At 42.2% G+C, this 14,286-nt stretch overlaps 2 protein-coding genes across 5 annotated transcripts in view; one reads left to right on the top strand and one right to left on the bottom strand.

Annotated features, from left to right (window-relative positions):
• The first annotated feature begins 253 nt into the window (after positions 1-253).
• LOC133127663 (translocon-associated protein subunit alpha-like) lies at positions 254-9,664 on the top strand. 2 transcript variants are annotated; one of them, XM_061240706.1, is made up of 9 exons: positions 254-452; positions 3,988-4,106; positions 5,277-5,376; positions 5,671-5,933; positions 6,216-6,292; positions 6,591-6,669; positions 6,839-6,932; positions 7,739-7,753; positions 8,356-9,664. In XM_061240706.1, the coding sequence occupies exons 1-9, from the start codon at positions 383-385 to the stop codon at positions 8,421-8,423; spliced, it is 885 nt and encodes a 294-aa protein (XP_061096690.1). In that variant the 5' UTR covers positions 254-382; the 3' UTR covers positions 8,424-9,664. The 2 variants fall into 2 exon arrangements, with proteins under 2 accessions (XP_061096690.1, XP_061096691.1); XM_061240707.1 differs by lacking the exon at positions 7,739-7,753 and having other exon boundaries at positions 257-452.
• A 952-nt stretch (positions 9,665-10,616) lies between these two features.
• The window catches only part of LOC133126538 (ras-responsive element-binding protein 1-like), a 71,159-nt gene continuing 67,489 nt past the window's right edge, over positions 10,617-14,286 (bottom strand). For all 3 annotated transcript variants that reach the window (XM_061238858.1, XM_061238857.1, XM_061238859.1), the window contains one exon: positions 10,617-14,070. In XM_061238858.1, the coding sequence (XP_061094842.1) occupies positions 13,508-14,070 (563 nt within the window). In that variant the 3' untranslated portion in view covers positions 10,617-13,507. The remainder of the gene's footprint in view (positions 14,071-14,286) is intronic.

Here is a 14,286-nt window from a genome sequence, read left to right as displayed (position 1 = left end):
TTACAAAAAGTGAGTTCATTTCCTGCTGTGTGAGTGAAATTCCATGTGGTTTATATAGGCAACGTACATGTTGTCGTCCTAAACCTTAAACCTAGGGCTGTTCAACGAAAAGCCCGTCTAAATTGTGAGATCCCTTTAGGAAACCTAACGTCCGGACCATCAACAATAGAATCGTCCTAACCGAGTTAGCGATGTATATGAAATATGTCCCTGTTTGAGGGTCTCGGTGGGTCAGCGTCTTCAAATTTAGAATGACGTCACGTTACCCCGGATGAACAGGCCATTTCGAAAAGCGCTGTGGTTGAGTAGATTCTACAAGGAGCTCGCAGCTAGCTAGCTGAATTGAGTTTGAAACAGACTTCTACATATTTCCCTGGGAACCATGATGGGATTTTTACGAAAATTGCTCATAATTGCTTTGATAGCTTTTCCAACAACCAATATTATCAAAGGTAAGTAACTTCATGCCTTTGCAAAATATTGAGTGTGACTGCATTTAGCTAACTAGCTAAGGACGTCGTAGGGTTGACTAAGTTCATTATGAGATAATGAACGGTTTGTAGTTAGCTAGTGTAGGTTATCTCGAAAAGAATCCGTCTGTAGCTATATGTAGTCGATTTTATACAAATATAATTCTTACTAACGTAATTCAACAAACGAAATGTATTGCTGAATTCTTAGGTAGCTACATTTAAATCTGCATGGTTCAACGTTAGCGCAGCGAAATCTGAATGCTGAAAACAGGGAACTAGCCCATTTCAGACGTTATGCTAACGGCTCACTCAACTTGAAACGAACATCGATCACCTGATTATAACAAGTGTAAAGCAATGTCCTCCGTCGACATTTGGCCTTTTATAAGATAAAAACTAAGCAGCTTTCTTTTTATTTGCGTTGACGTGTCATTAGCTATCTCATGTTGCAAGCTAGCGCGCAGCATAATTTTAGCTCTAGGCTAACGTTAGATGAAAAAACACCCACCACGGAGCATATTTCCGTGACCAACGAACACATTGTGCAGTAACGTATGTGGACACGGCTAACGTTAGCTACCTAATGTATCAGCGGATCCGATTTTTTTAGCATACACGTTAGCTACATGATGACAGACCGGTTACTAAATGGATGCAAGTTAATATGGATATTCCTAGTTAGCCGGTTGTCCAAATGCTAGCTAATGCCGGTAACTGCGTGTTTTCATTGCCAATGTTAACTTATGACATGTGTTAAGCTAATAACGTTACCTTGGCCCACCTGGGGCAGAGGAGAGCAGCGATTTTTCAGAAGTGGTCTGATGTGTAACCAGTTCAGATTGACATTAGCACCTGTGCTATTTCGAGCAGTTTGGCTGCAGCTCCATCATTCCTTTCACGGTAGCGATGTGCAGTTCGCCAACGAGTTCGAATTGAACGACTCTTTTTATTCACTCGGGAGTTTTAGTTAGTTTTCTTAGTTGAGTGGTTCATTTGAGTGGTTCATTTTACTCGTTCGTTTGACCGAGCGCCTCTGTCCGAAGTCGTTCGCCTGTAGGGGGGCTCCTATGAAACTAATGAATCTCATCTCTAGTCTGTAGATGTACTTTATTAGGTATTTATTTGACTTATTTTTTAGACTTGAGTCTTCTGCTGTGGACTATCCACTTAGGTTTGGTGCGTTGTGTGTTCAGCGATGCTCTTCTACATACCACTGTTGTAATGTGTGATTATTTGTGTTACTGTCACCTTTCTGTCAGCTTTGACCAGTCTGGCCATTCTCCTCTGACCTCTCAAGCAGTTTTTGCCGACAGAAATGCTGCTTTTTTGTTTTCGCACCACTCTCTGCAAACTGGAGACGTGCATGAAAATCCCAGGAGATCAGCAGTCTGGCACCAAAAATCAATCAAATGATTGAAGTGAGTCATTCTTTTGACTGAACAAATCTAAAGTGAACGAAAAATAATCGCATTGCACACCAATATTTCAGGGTAGCATTAGCCATGCTAGCTATTATAGGCTAGCTAGCCAATCAATCTCGACTCTAGCATTGGCAAATAGGATTCTGATGGCTCATCAAGCAATATGTAGCCTCTGGTCTTCGTAGGAAGTACATTTGTTGTGCAATGTAAGATGTGCCTGAATACAGTTCTGGCTACCTCGCATACCCATTACATTACATACATTACATTTTTGGCATTTGGCAGTCATTCAATACCAAGTGTGAGTTCACTGGTAACGGTAACTTCGCAAAATATGAAACCTTTTCCATCACTCAGACCTGGGTGAAATACGTAACCAAATTGTTTTTGATTGAAATACATTTCTTAGCTTTATTGAGCTCGTCTGGTGTATAGGGACCTTTTAAATGTCCGCAAAAAGTGCAAACACCACCTTCTGGTCCTCCTGGTTGGCTCAGTTTCACCAGGCAATATCAATCAAGCACAGAAACACATTATATGAAACAATTATGTATTTTATCCAGGTGTGATATCCATTATCCACATCTTCCAGATTTTTTGGAGTAATTCCATCCCAGATTTTAATGAGATTTGGCCTGCTTATTTGGCCTAATAAGAAACCCCTGGAATAGAAAGGACACTTGTCTCTGGTTATTAATCTGGGAGATATGGGCTAAGTGAGCTAATTTGCATGACTCCATGATTTTGATTTGCCCTATCTCTATTACTATAGATCATAGATAAGGGGTTTTAATATCACCTATAGGCTCCATCTTTTACATGTATATTATGTTCCCCCCATTTACATTACATTACATTTTTGGCATTTGGCAGATGTTCTTATCCAGAGCAACATACAGTTGATTAGACTAAGCAGGAGACCATCCTCCCCTGGAGCAAAGCAGGGTTAAGGGCCTTGCTCAAGGGTCCGACGGCTGTGCAGATCTTATTGTGGCTACACCGGGATTCGAACCACCAACCTTGCCTGTCCTAGTCATTTACCTTAACCACTACGCTACAGGCCGAAAAACCTGTATTTTAAAATGGATTTACATTTCCACCAGAGTTATAATGCCATCACCATCTCTAGGTCTTGGATATTTCAGTCATTGCCAAGATATCATTACTTATCTGAAGTAGCAATACACAGTTTTGTATCACTAGTTCTGGGTTGTCCACTCTCCCTTTACCTGGAAGCCAGCTGTGAAAACTGGCCAATCATTAGCACTAACTCTGGGAGTAAGTAGCACAAATTAATTACCTGGGAGAAAAGAAAACTGGGACTGATTTAGGGTTTAAGGGCCAGTGTGGGTGATCCATGCTTAAATCCATCTCTGTATCAGTGAAAAGAATATGGAAAAGCAGATGTGAAATGACAACCAAAAGTATTTTCTCGGAGCCCATAACTCTCAGATTAACAATCTTGGATGGACAAAGTGCAATTTCGGTTTGAGGGGTTTCTTATGAGTGCAAATCAGCATGCCAAATCTCATTAAAATCTGTGACGATGTGGATCAAAAGTGTGTTCAATTGAAAACACCGTTACAGCTAGATACAGTAGATAAAACACCGTTACCCATGTCCCACTCCAGTTGATTAATTTGGTTTGCTTGGACTGTTGAAACCACAATGGACAGAATGAAAATGTCAATCAAAATAACAAGCTAATTACGGAACTCGGCTGGAGTTCTGATATGTAAAAGAAAAAACAATTTCGTATTATGATGAAATATGCAGTCTCCTCTCTAGTCTCCTCTTTGCATCTGGTTAATTATTCTTGGTAGCACTAATTATATTTTAGATCTGTTAACTAGTTTTTTTTTTCACGTCCTGCATTCAGAGTGATGAGTATTGGGTAATGTGAAACCTTGCTCCATCTGATCAGACTGCAGAAGATGATTGGTGTCAGTTCAGTTAATTTAGCAGTGGTTTGCTTTAAGCAGCACAAGAAACCTGATGCAGAAGACTTTGAGTGTACCAGACAGATGTTTCGCTTGGAAAGAAAGCATTTCTGTGTTAATTTATTTATTTATTATTCTGTTACCTCCACCAAGGTCCGTTGGCAGCAGCGCAAGACGCAACCGAGGATGAGGAGGTGGTAGAGGATGTGATTGCTGAGGATGAAGATGACGAGGCAGAGGCGGAGGTTGAGGATGATGAGAACACGGAGTTGGTGAGGAAAAAAACCAAAACCATTTGCTCAAGTTAGAGCTTGTTGCCCTTTAAAAGTTTGAACATGCTGCTTACTGTTGTTACTGTGGCCGGGGATGGTAGCTTGTACTGGCCTTTTTGGGTATATCTGTATGAAACCATGAGTAAATGAAATGTGTACTTGCCTGCATATGGCAAAATGTAGCCAAATGGTTGACATTTATATAGCACCTTTATCCAAAGCACTGTACAATTGATGGTTCTCATTCACCCATTCACACGCCAATGGCGATTGGCTGCCATGCATGGCACCAACCAGCTCGCAATTGGGAGTTAGGTGTCTTGCTCAGGGACACTTCGACAGACCCAGGGTGGGATCGAACCAGCAACCCTCCGAAAAAAAATCCTCCTGCCAGACGACTGCTCTTACCGCCTGAGCCAACATGACACAAAGTGCATAAAAACACAAAGCTCAAGGTTTTCAAAGAATGTAGCAGTGGAGGCGAGCCACTCTACACCACTGTGTAACGATTTATTCAACCACTATGAAATTAATACCATTTAGCACATTTATTGTTGATACGCAGCCAAGTATTACAGCTTGCCTGTTTTAACCTTTTATTATTTTCAGGTCAGAATGTTACACAAACCCTCCAACACTTCAGTGTTATGTTAGTAACCTAGCTAAAGTGCTGTAAAATGTGTTTTTATATTCCATTTAACTTTTTTGAAGTGCAAAGTTGGTGCAACACTGTCAAGGCGTCCAGGTGAAAAGTTTGTTTGGTTGAAAAGTGAATTTTCTAGCTGACTACGTAGCCAGGCTATATCGTGAAACTTCTATATATTGGAGTTAACCTCATCCGTTTATGTGAAAATGTCTCAACCTAGATTTCCACTCCTCATCAACTTTGCCAATGTAAGGCCTCATGGTTTTAGCTTGGCTACCAAAATGCATCTTCCATCAAATAGGAAGACTGAGCCAACACTGATTTCAATATCGTTATCTCAGCCTGTAAATAATTGACCCACTAAGTGAGAGGTTAATTTGTTGCTGTACTATATATGAGATCCACGCACAAAGTGGCCATGCGCAACATCATGGCTTCCTTTTTTTTTTGATGAGTAAATTTATCGACTGGTTTGAAAATGAAGCCTCTCCCATCCTGACTCTTTCATGGGCGTGTTTTTAAAGACAGAGGAGAAAGAGGAGGAGGAGGAGGAAGACGTCTCGTCTGGGGAAGCGAAGGCCTCGCCCCATGCTGACACCACCATCTTGTTTGTCAAGGGAGAAGGTGAATTCCTGCACAACCCTGAAATTACCTCTGTTACCTACAGTTAGGAAACGATTGCCATGGCTCGCTAGGATTTATCTTTAGGTTAGCAGTATTTACTTTTATGGGTGTTAAAATGGTTAATGTTGAATGTTCTTGTATACATAAATGTGTAAATTAATGTTAAATTAATTTAATTCAAGCTAAGTTTAATAGCTTTGAATTGTGTCCTTACTGTCATTAAGCATTTGTTTTATTTTTGTAATTTGTCTTGAGGTTCACCTCTTGTGCACTGTTCTGTCTTCCTTGTCCCAGACTTCCCTGCTAACGACATCGTGAAATTCCTGTTGGGCTTTACCAACAAGGGCAGCGAAGACTTTGTGGTGGAGTCCCTGGACGCTTCTTTCCGCTACCCTCAGGACTTCCAGTTCTACATCCAGAACTTCACCGCCCTGCAGCTGGGTACCGTCGTGGCACCTCAGCGCCAGGCCACCTTCGAATACTCCTTCATCCCCGCCGAGCCCATGGGAGGGCGGCCCTTCGGCCTGGTCATCAACCTCAACTATAAAGACAGCAATGTGAGTGTGGAGTACATGCAAATTTTTAACCTCTTCTACATTGACCTGTGCACGGTTTTTGGACCCTTAAGAACAAATGAAAATCATCAAATAAAAAACAAAACAAGCAATGATTCGAAAGATCGCAATCGTTCAAGCCTAGAACCCACCTCACTGTCCAAACCACAATATGTGCTTGTAAGTACAGAACACAATCATTTGTGTCCCGTTTTAGGTCTGTAGGACAGTAATTCATGGTATTCTTTTCCTGAGGCATTGCACTCACATTCTTCACTCTTCCAGGGTAACGTGTTCCAGGATGCAGTGTTCAACCAGACCGTGACTGTCATCGAGCGAGAAGATGGTCTAGATGGGGAGACGTAAGTTGATGACCGGGTGGATGACTGAATAAGTTACAGCTTTTGAAGGATTTACTGCAGAATAATGCTTGAAATAGTTTTTCTGTGTAAGTTTGGTCGTTTAAGATTTTATTATACTTGACATAGTGATTTTAATTGGAAATAAAATCATTAAAAAAAAAAAAACACGTGGGGAGATATTTGTTTCTGAAAAAAGCCTTACATTTTTAGTTCAGTGGATTCCATAGTTAAACCTGAACCTGTGCTGCTGAACACACTGTCCACTCATGAAATGGACAATGTTGCTCCCCTCCCTCAGGATCTTCTTGTACGTCTTCCTGTCTGGTTTGAGTTTGCTTGTCATCGTAGGGCTGCATCAACTGCTGGAATCCAGAAAGGTAAGGCAGGCACTCCCATGAGCCTGTAGCATGCTTTGATTGGGTAAACTTGTTTCTAAACCGGTGTTTCCTCTAACAGTAACGCATAGTGCATGGGTTGTGAGCACTGTGAAAGATGCAGGTGGAATGGTGGGCATGTGCACTGACTTCTTTTTCTTGGTCCTTGTAGAGACGGAGACCTGCTACCAAAGTTGAGATGGGAACATCAAGCCACAATGATGTGGACATGAGTTGGATCCCCCAGGAGACCCTTAACCAGATCAGTAAGTCCATACATGGTAACATTCACACTTGGCAATCTCGAGGGTATAATGAAATGACTCGAATGTATTTGTGAATTGTTTCTATGTTTCCACAGGTTCCCTTTGTAAAAGTGAATTTCTGTAACTGATCTGCTACTTAGTTGCCTAATATAGACCCTTTTAGAGATGATGTCTCTAGCTTGGCTACTAACTAATATTTGCTAAAGAGTGGAAAACAAAATGAATAAATGCTGCAGACTGTCCATCACATAGTTACGTACTAGGTTAGCGTTATTGGCTATTAATTTGCAGAAGCTTCCCTGGACTTGGACTTGTTTTGTCCAAGTAATGTAAGATTAGCTGTAAATGTCTGGGAACTCGATACTAGTGAATTCTGGATATGTCATCCACCCATCTATTGAGTTTGTATAAAGTTATGGGTATTTCAGGAAGCAGGGGGTTTGCTAGCTAGCCGGATAACCGTGCTGAGAAACCCATATTCCGGAATTGGGTAGGTCCCGGGTTTTACTCTGCAGTACTCAGTCCTGGTTTGTAAAAAAATTTCACTGCCTGTGCATGAATAGCTTTTCTGACTCCAGGGCCCTATTTCATATGCTTCGCTTGAATAATCTAGGATAATGTGATGCATCTAATTTTCTTCAATGGATAATTTTTCTTTTCTGTCATAATTGAATCTGTTTTTGTGCAGCTATGCTGATCATTTCTTGTTTGTGTCCGTCTTGGTTTTTTTCTACTGTTTTCTTCTGGTGTTTCTAACTGGATGTGCTATCTTTCTTCTTCTACCCTTTATCTCCTCGCGCCTTCAGTGCAGAGCCGACGAGGTGAGGCTCTTCTCTTCTCTCAGGAGCTGGAACATGAGGAAGTGTCTCAGGAAGTAGAGAAAGGGTTAGCTTTTAGGCGGAAACTAGCTGAAACGCCAATTCCAGAGATAATGTAGTCTCACAGGAAAACAAGCAATGGCTTCTGTTAATCTACTCCCATCATACATGAGGTAGAATGGAGCCTCCCCCAAATTAAGTCACATTATTGAGCAGAAAATTGACTTTCTGCTGAGCCTCAACAAGATGATTGGGTTGTTACAGATGTTATGTGGGGTCATCTTGCCACCAAAAATAGTATGTCGGTCTTAGCAATTGGCTAAGTAGAGTAAAAAAGCAAGGGGTGTTATATTATGGTTTGTATGGGTAAGACCAATTTGACCAGAATGCTGTATGCTGATATAATAAACAACTTAATGGAGGGCAGCTTAGGAGTTTGAAAAAGTGGTAGTTCAGTGGGTCAGTGTGACCAGGATTTGGGACATGGCGTCATACCATTGCTTCACAAACCAGTTTCTCCCTCGTTTAATCAATTTCTTTGTAGTTACAGTATGTATTGTAAAGTCTGAGGCCTAAACATGCGTTCGTCCCCTACCTCCTTCCAGACAAGGCCTCCCCAAGAAGATCGCCACGCAAGAGAGCGCAGAAGCGTTCTGCCGGCGCGGACGAGTGACCCTGCCGCCCGTCTCTGCCCGTTGCGCCCGGCGTCTGATCTGGCGGTACGGCAAAGCACGCAAGAGGAGGCCATGTCCGTCAGAGCCTCTACTGGGAGGCAGATACAACCACTTACTACAGCTGCACTATGAATCTGTTTGTGTATTATAGTGACTAAAGTGCATTACTATAAAAGAGGGATTGCCAGTTAAGGGCCTTGATTTTAACATTTGTCCGGAGCAGAGGCTGGTTCTGGCAGATTGATTATTCAGATGGTTGGTCTGCTTTCCAAGGGAGCAAGGCAGGATTGGGATGCAGTTCTGGGCTTTTTTTTTTTTTTTTTGTTCTTTTGGAAATATGCCATTGCCTTTGTTTTGTTTGCTTCTGAGAACGTGGCATTTGGTCATGTCTCAGAAAAGGCAGAAATTATGCATTAATTTGGTATAATTTTTTGCACTGGTTAGCTGTACGCATCAGGGTAAGCACGCACCTTTGAGTGAAGTGCACTGAAGCAGTTTTCCTTTGACATGTTTATCTAATAATGTGAGAAGTGACATGAAATGACTTCTCTTTGTTTTGATATTTCATTGTCAGGTTTTTTGATACTTGTGTGAAGGTCACCAATTTCTGCATTTCCTGACTACGAAAGAACAAGGTTTCTTTTAAGTAAAGTTTTTACTGAAGTTTTCCAAAATCTATCTAAATATGAAATTACCACGAAACAACAGATTTAGGAGTGAAGCAGGCTTGCATAAGAGCTCATTGGCCTTTGCATCGTTATAAAATGAAACTAATTTACACACCTGAGAGCAATCAATCTGGCGTAACTCCAGGAAATGATGTGGGTAACGGATTCTGTGAACCCACAGTTTGAAGGTCTACTTTTAAAATGGTTATCGCAGTATATGATTGTAAGGGCACGGGAGGTTGAATCATGACAGGAATGTTTACAGAAATAAGCTTCACCCAAATCAACATGAACTATGTACTGATCCATGTCATCTGAAGAGCTGTCAGTTGAAATGTGAAAAGGGTCATAATCGTCTACTGCAGTTGTGAACACGTATTAGGTGCAGTGTGCCCTGGCTTATTCTCATAAGAAATTTTATGGTAATGACCGCTGAAAGTAAGTGGTGTTGGAATGACAATTTCCCTTCTTGAAGCTAAAAAGGTTTTGCTGAATACTGTAGACTAAACAATGTGTTCATTTTTGGTGCGTTTCGCAAGATTCTAAATTACAATAAAGATAATTTTCCCATATGTACTTGTTTTTTTACATTTGTAAAGTTTACCCCTTTGCACGAGCCTAATAGTGGCCATGGTTCCGGTATCCGGAGACCGCTTAACTCCCGACATTCAGTGCTCCTTCAACCAGCGTGGAAGCAACAAACTCTTCTTGCCTTTAGTAAGCAATATGACAACTAAATCAAGTATGTTTTTATGTGCTATACTACACATAGTTGAGTAGTAGATTGGGCGGGGGTGCTTAACTGTCCAGTCTCATCTGCAACTAGTGACACATTGGACAATATTGTCTTATCTAGGAGCATTAACTCTAGGATGCATCTGAATGTTTCACTGCTAAAAATAGCTAGATATTCCAATACAGCGGTGAAACACTGCTCACTGAATAGCTACATGTAATTTTATCATTCTATCAATATCTGCGACTAAATATGGAATACATATACAGTCTTGCATTGCTTTTACACAGATGTATTCCATGGACATTGTCTTGACGTGTTCAGTATGGAAACAATTAAGATTCTGACTTCAATGCCATCTTCCGGCAATATAATGCAGGAGGCTATACCATAGTCATCTGGTTTGTATTCAAATAAGTAATTGCATGGTGCAATTATTATTCATATGGTCAATGAATGAGTGCTAATTTTGAGTCTTCTAATTTTGTATGCTTAAAATGAAATTAAATGAAAAAAAAGTCATTGTAAAATGTATTTTCTTTTTCCAAAAGTGGGATGAGTAACATTAGTACAAATCAAATGATCAACAACGGAAAATATGGAACCTCAGGATTAACTTTTTTTGCCTAATCTACATACACAAGTAATAGACTACATTTAGAACCTCCCAAGGCCCTAGATGTGATTTGATACGAAAAATAAATGAAAAAGGTCTAGTTCCTGGGCCTATATTCCTGTACAAAATCGGCTGTGCCAACAGGTGAAGTAACGAGTCCAAACACATTCGATTCACACCCTTCCTTAATATATCTTTATTGCTTAAATTGTATCAATACAGAACAGCTTACATGTCTCAATCTGAAGCACAGTAATACAAAGGAGTAGAGTACCAAACACTCAGTTGTTCTAATCCAGGTCTGTTACCTGTCCACTGTGGGTGTAGCAGCAGTTCCCTTTAACAGCAAGTCACACAACTTCAACAGTGATACAGGCGGCCATTTCATCCGTTAACTCAGTCAAACATTCCTTCTGGCATTGAGAGAAAGAGGAGGAAAATAAACATAAAAACAGAAACAGGCCTCGTCATTGGGCACAACTGAAATGCAGCTAAACCAATCAGTGAAGGAGCAGTCTGCCTAAAGGGAATGAATGAGTTCTCTCTGATTATTTGAATTCACAGTGAAGTGCTAAATGTAGTGATTGGTATTTTATTTTTCCTTGTAGAAATTTAGAATTTGAAGAAAAGTTTGTTTTTTTTTGTTTTTTTTTGCAACTCAGGAACAAAAGGAAAACAATATTGAATATGCATTCTGTAAAAGCCCTGAGAGCGAGAAAAATGAACAAATTAGATTAACATGCAAAACTAGCCTAAGATTCACCCTTAGCTGAACACATAATGAATTTCACAGTTTTATATGCATTTATATATATAGGAGGAAACAAAAATTAATTTCTCAAACTAATCATAACAAAATAGACCACACAGTCTACAAACATATAAAGATCTACATAAAGCTTTAGAATCAATAGTGATTATTGCTAATGGTAGTCCCAGGTCGACGCTGGGAGACGATTTCTTATATTTGAATCCTTGTTCTCTGCAGCATAAATGTGATAATACATGGCTTCTCCTCAAGTAACCTCACCACACTCTGGGTTCTCAATAAATATTAAAACTAGTGTGTTGTATTTATGGGTTCCCATAGCTACACACACACGCACGCACGCACGCACGCACGCACGCACGCACGCACGCACGCACGCACGCACGCACGCACGCACGCACGCACGCACGCACGCACGCACGCACGCACGCACGCACGCACGCACGCACGCACGCACGCACGCACGCACGCACGCACGCACGCACGCACGCACGCACGCACGCATCCACACATGCATACAAGAAAATGGAAAGGAAAGCTAGGTTTCATAATGTTATTCTTTTACCAAAATACAGTCTTGAGCGTATATCATTGCACATTACCATCCAGGTCACTGCCACGCCCTGTGCCTCACAAGGCATGACGAATGCTTGGTGTAGAGTGTGGACTTGTGCCCAGTCAGGGGCCAACTTCCCCATCACCTGTTATCTAACCACACCCCCTCCGCATTGTTCATCCTTGATATTGCGTTTTTGCTCACAGCTCAAACACTTGCTTCAGTTTATCGCTTCCATTTCGTCTTTGCTGATTGCTTTTCATTCTGCCGTTTTAGTTGTAATCCCACTTGTTTTTTTTGCTTTCTAACTTTTTGGTTGGTGCCAGATCTGAGGTCATCTGTCCAGACGCTGCTGACCGTCGTGTGAAACGCCTTCTGCTTTCCTTTATGTCAATGGTAATCCTCCACTCTCCATCCAACATTAGATTTGGAGACACAGTCTTCCGTGCCTTGAGGTTTACTTGTTTATTTCTGAGGTTCCTTTTTAAAAGAGTACATACAACAAAAATAATTTTAAAAAAGCCCTGCAGACGGTCTTCCGATTCTTCTCTCGACACCCCTGCCCGTGGCGTATTCTGGAAGGCAATGGGTGAGAAGGTTGCCACGCGTGAACAAGATACTTTAGGGTGACTTCAGTTCAAGTATGCCATTTAAAACCCCGTGGAGTAGTGTTCCACCAGACAAAGAGAGAATGTGCTGAGAATCCTGCTCTGAAAACCAAAAGAGTCACAGAGTAAGGCTTTACTTAGATACAAATGTTCTGGAAGACATCTTCAAGGTTTTGAGGGCCACTCCGCCAACGTTTGGGAGAGTTGCTCAAGATTGATTGTATTGCTTTGCATCAGGAACTTGACGTCCCTCCTGGTTTCCGTGGAGATGTGGGCCCTGCTGAGGAGCTCAAAGAGCCATGGAGGGAGGGGTCGCTGGTCGGTAGGCCCTTATGTCCTAGCCAAATCAACCAGGCCCCTTTGTCTAAGCCAGTAAGTTTTCAAAAACACTAATTTCCTCCACCCTCTCCCTAATACCATGCAGGCTCACCTTAGCTGGAAGATGGTTGTTAAGCACGGTTCAGAATTAGAAATAAAACACTATAAGGCAAATATTGCCCATTTCTCTCTGATAAGAGAATAATCACAACACACATAGGACTACCTTAATTCTTTCGGAGGCTTTTGCAACTTTCTCTTCCACCGATAAACTACCTCAGAACTAATTTAGTTCCGAAAGAATTTCAAAGAAAAGTTTCACACTTTATTTGTTGACACAAGAATTTCTGCCAGAAAAAAAGGAGAAAAACACAGGCACCACTTTGGATGCCTCCGTGTTGGGTATCTGTGTTGTGATTTCCAGTTATGCTATCATTTTCAAGCCTTAACCTCCCGCACCATAATCACGAACCACCATATTAGCCTCTGCAGATTTAAGTACAACTGCGGTTTAAATACATACTTATATTTTTCTCTCAGTTAATCATACAAATAGGTATCTTTAAATCATTCATTTAATGCTTTATAATTTCAATTTAATTTCTATAAAGATCAAAAATATAATCATCATAAAATGCAATTAAAAAAAAGATATTTTCCAATAAATGTAACTTGATACAAATATCTATAAGAAAGAAAGTAGTAAGGCACGGGGAAACGGGTCGGTCTTCACTCCTGCGGTTTGTGCAGTCGCATTGGAAAGGTGAGTGTGATATGGCACACTGGGGCACAGTGTGGGGGGGCTCCATCCTTCACTCCACCCCCACCATGGGGGCTTCAGCGGCAGGCAGGCTGTGCTCCAGGGAGGGCTGGGTACGGATCTCCAGCAGGCCCTGGATGTAGCCGTCTGAGGATTTGCCCTTGCCGGCCGAGGCGGGGTCCGCGGAAGGTTCCGGAGACGGTTCCGTCGGAGGCTCCGAGGCCGATTCCGCCAACGGTGCTGGTGACTGCATCTTAGGAGGCTCCTGCTCCGGGCTCCCGGCCTGCTCCGTGGTTTGGGCCTCCTCTTCCTCCTCTTCCTTCTCCTCCTCCTCCTCCTCCTTGGAGCCGGCCGTGGCCTCGCTGTCGTTGTCGTTCTCCGAGGCTGGGTTGGTGCTGCCGGGGGCCGATTCGCTCTCGCTGGCTGAGCGGCCCCTGGCTCCCTCCTCGTCGCCGGTCCCGTTGGCGGCCTCGCCCACCGGGTCCGCCCCGTCCCCCTCCTCCTCTGCGTCCCCCTCAGCCTCCTGGGGTTTCTGGTGGATGCGCTGGTGTCGCACCAGGCTGTGCTTCAGGGTGAAGGTCCGCTCACACGTCGGGCACTTGTAAGGCCTCTCACCTGAGGGGACACAGGAGTCACCGTGGTGATGAAGGCACATTTACACCTAAGCTGATTACATACAGCACACGTCGAGGTGTGTGCAAACACTGCAGAATATAAGAGAACTACTATTTTTCCCTGGGGGAACTTCAGGATGAAAAAATTAAAAGCTAAATATAATAATGTAATGAACGGTACATCATCACAGTGCCTCATAACATCAACATCCATGAC

Source organism: Conger conger, chromosome 4, assembly GCF_963514075.1.
Source record: "Conger conger chromosome 4, fConCon1.1, whole genome shotgun sequence".
Classification (NCBI taxonomy): Eukaryota; Metazoa; Chordata; class Actinopteri; order Anguilliformes; family Congridae; genus Conger; species Conger conger.
This window is presented reverse-complemented; position numbering and strand designations above follow the sequence as displayed.

What these genes read in the sequence shown, in the direction of transcription:
- LOC133127663 (XM_061240706.1), top strand. Translation starts at nt 383, where the DNA reads ATGATGGGATTTTTACGAAAATTGCTCATAATTGCTTTGATAGCTTTT. An exon ending in ATGATGAGAACACGGAGTTG is followed by an intron (nt 4,107 to 5,276) that starts GTGAGGAAAAAA and finishes GTGTTTTTAAAG; the next exon opens with ACAGAGGAGAAAGAGGAGGA. An exon ending in AACTGCTGGAATCCAGAAAG is followed by an intron (nt 6,670 to 6,838) that starts GTAAGGCAGGCA and finishes TGGTCCTTGTAG; the next exon opens with AGACGGAGACCTGCTACCAA.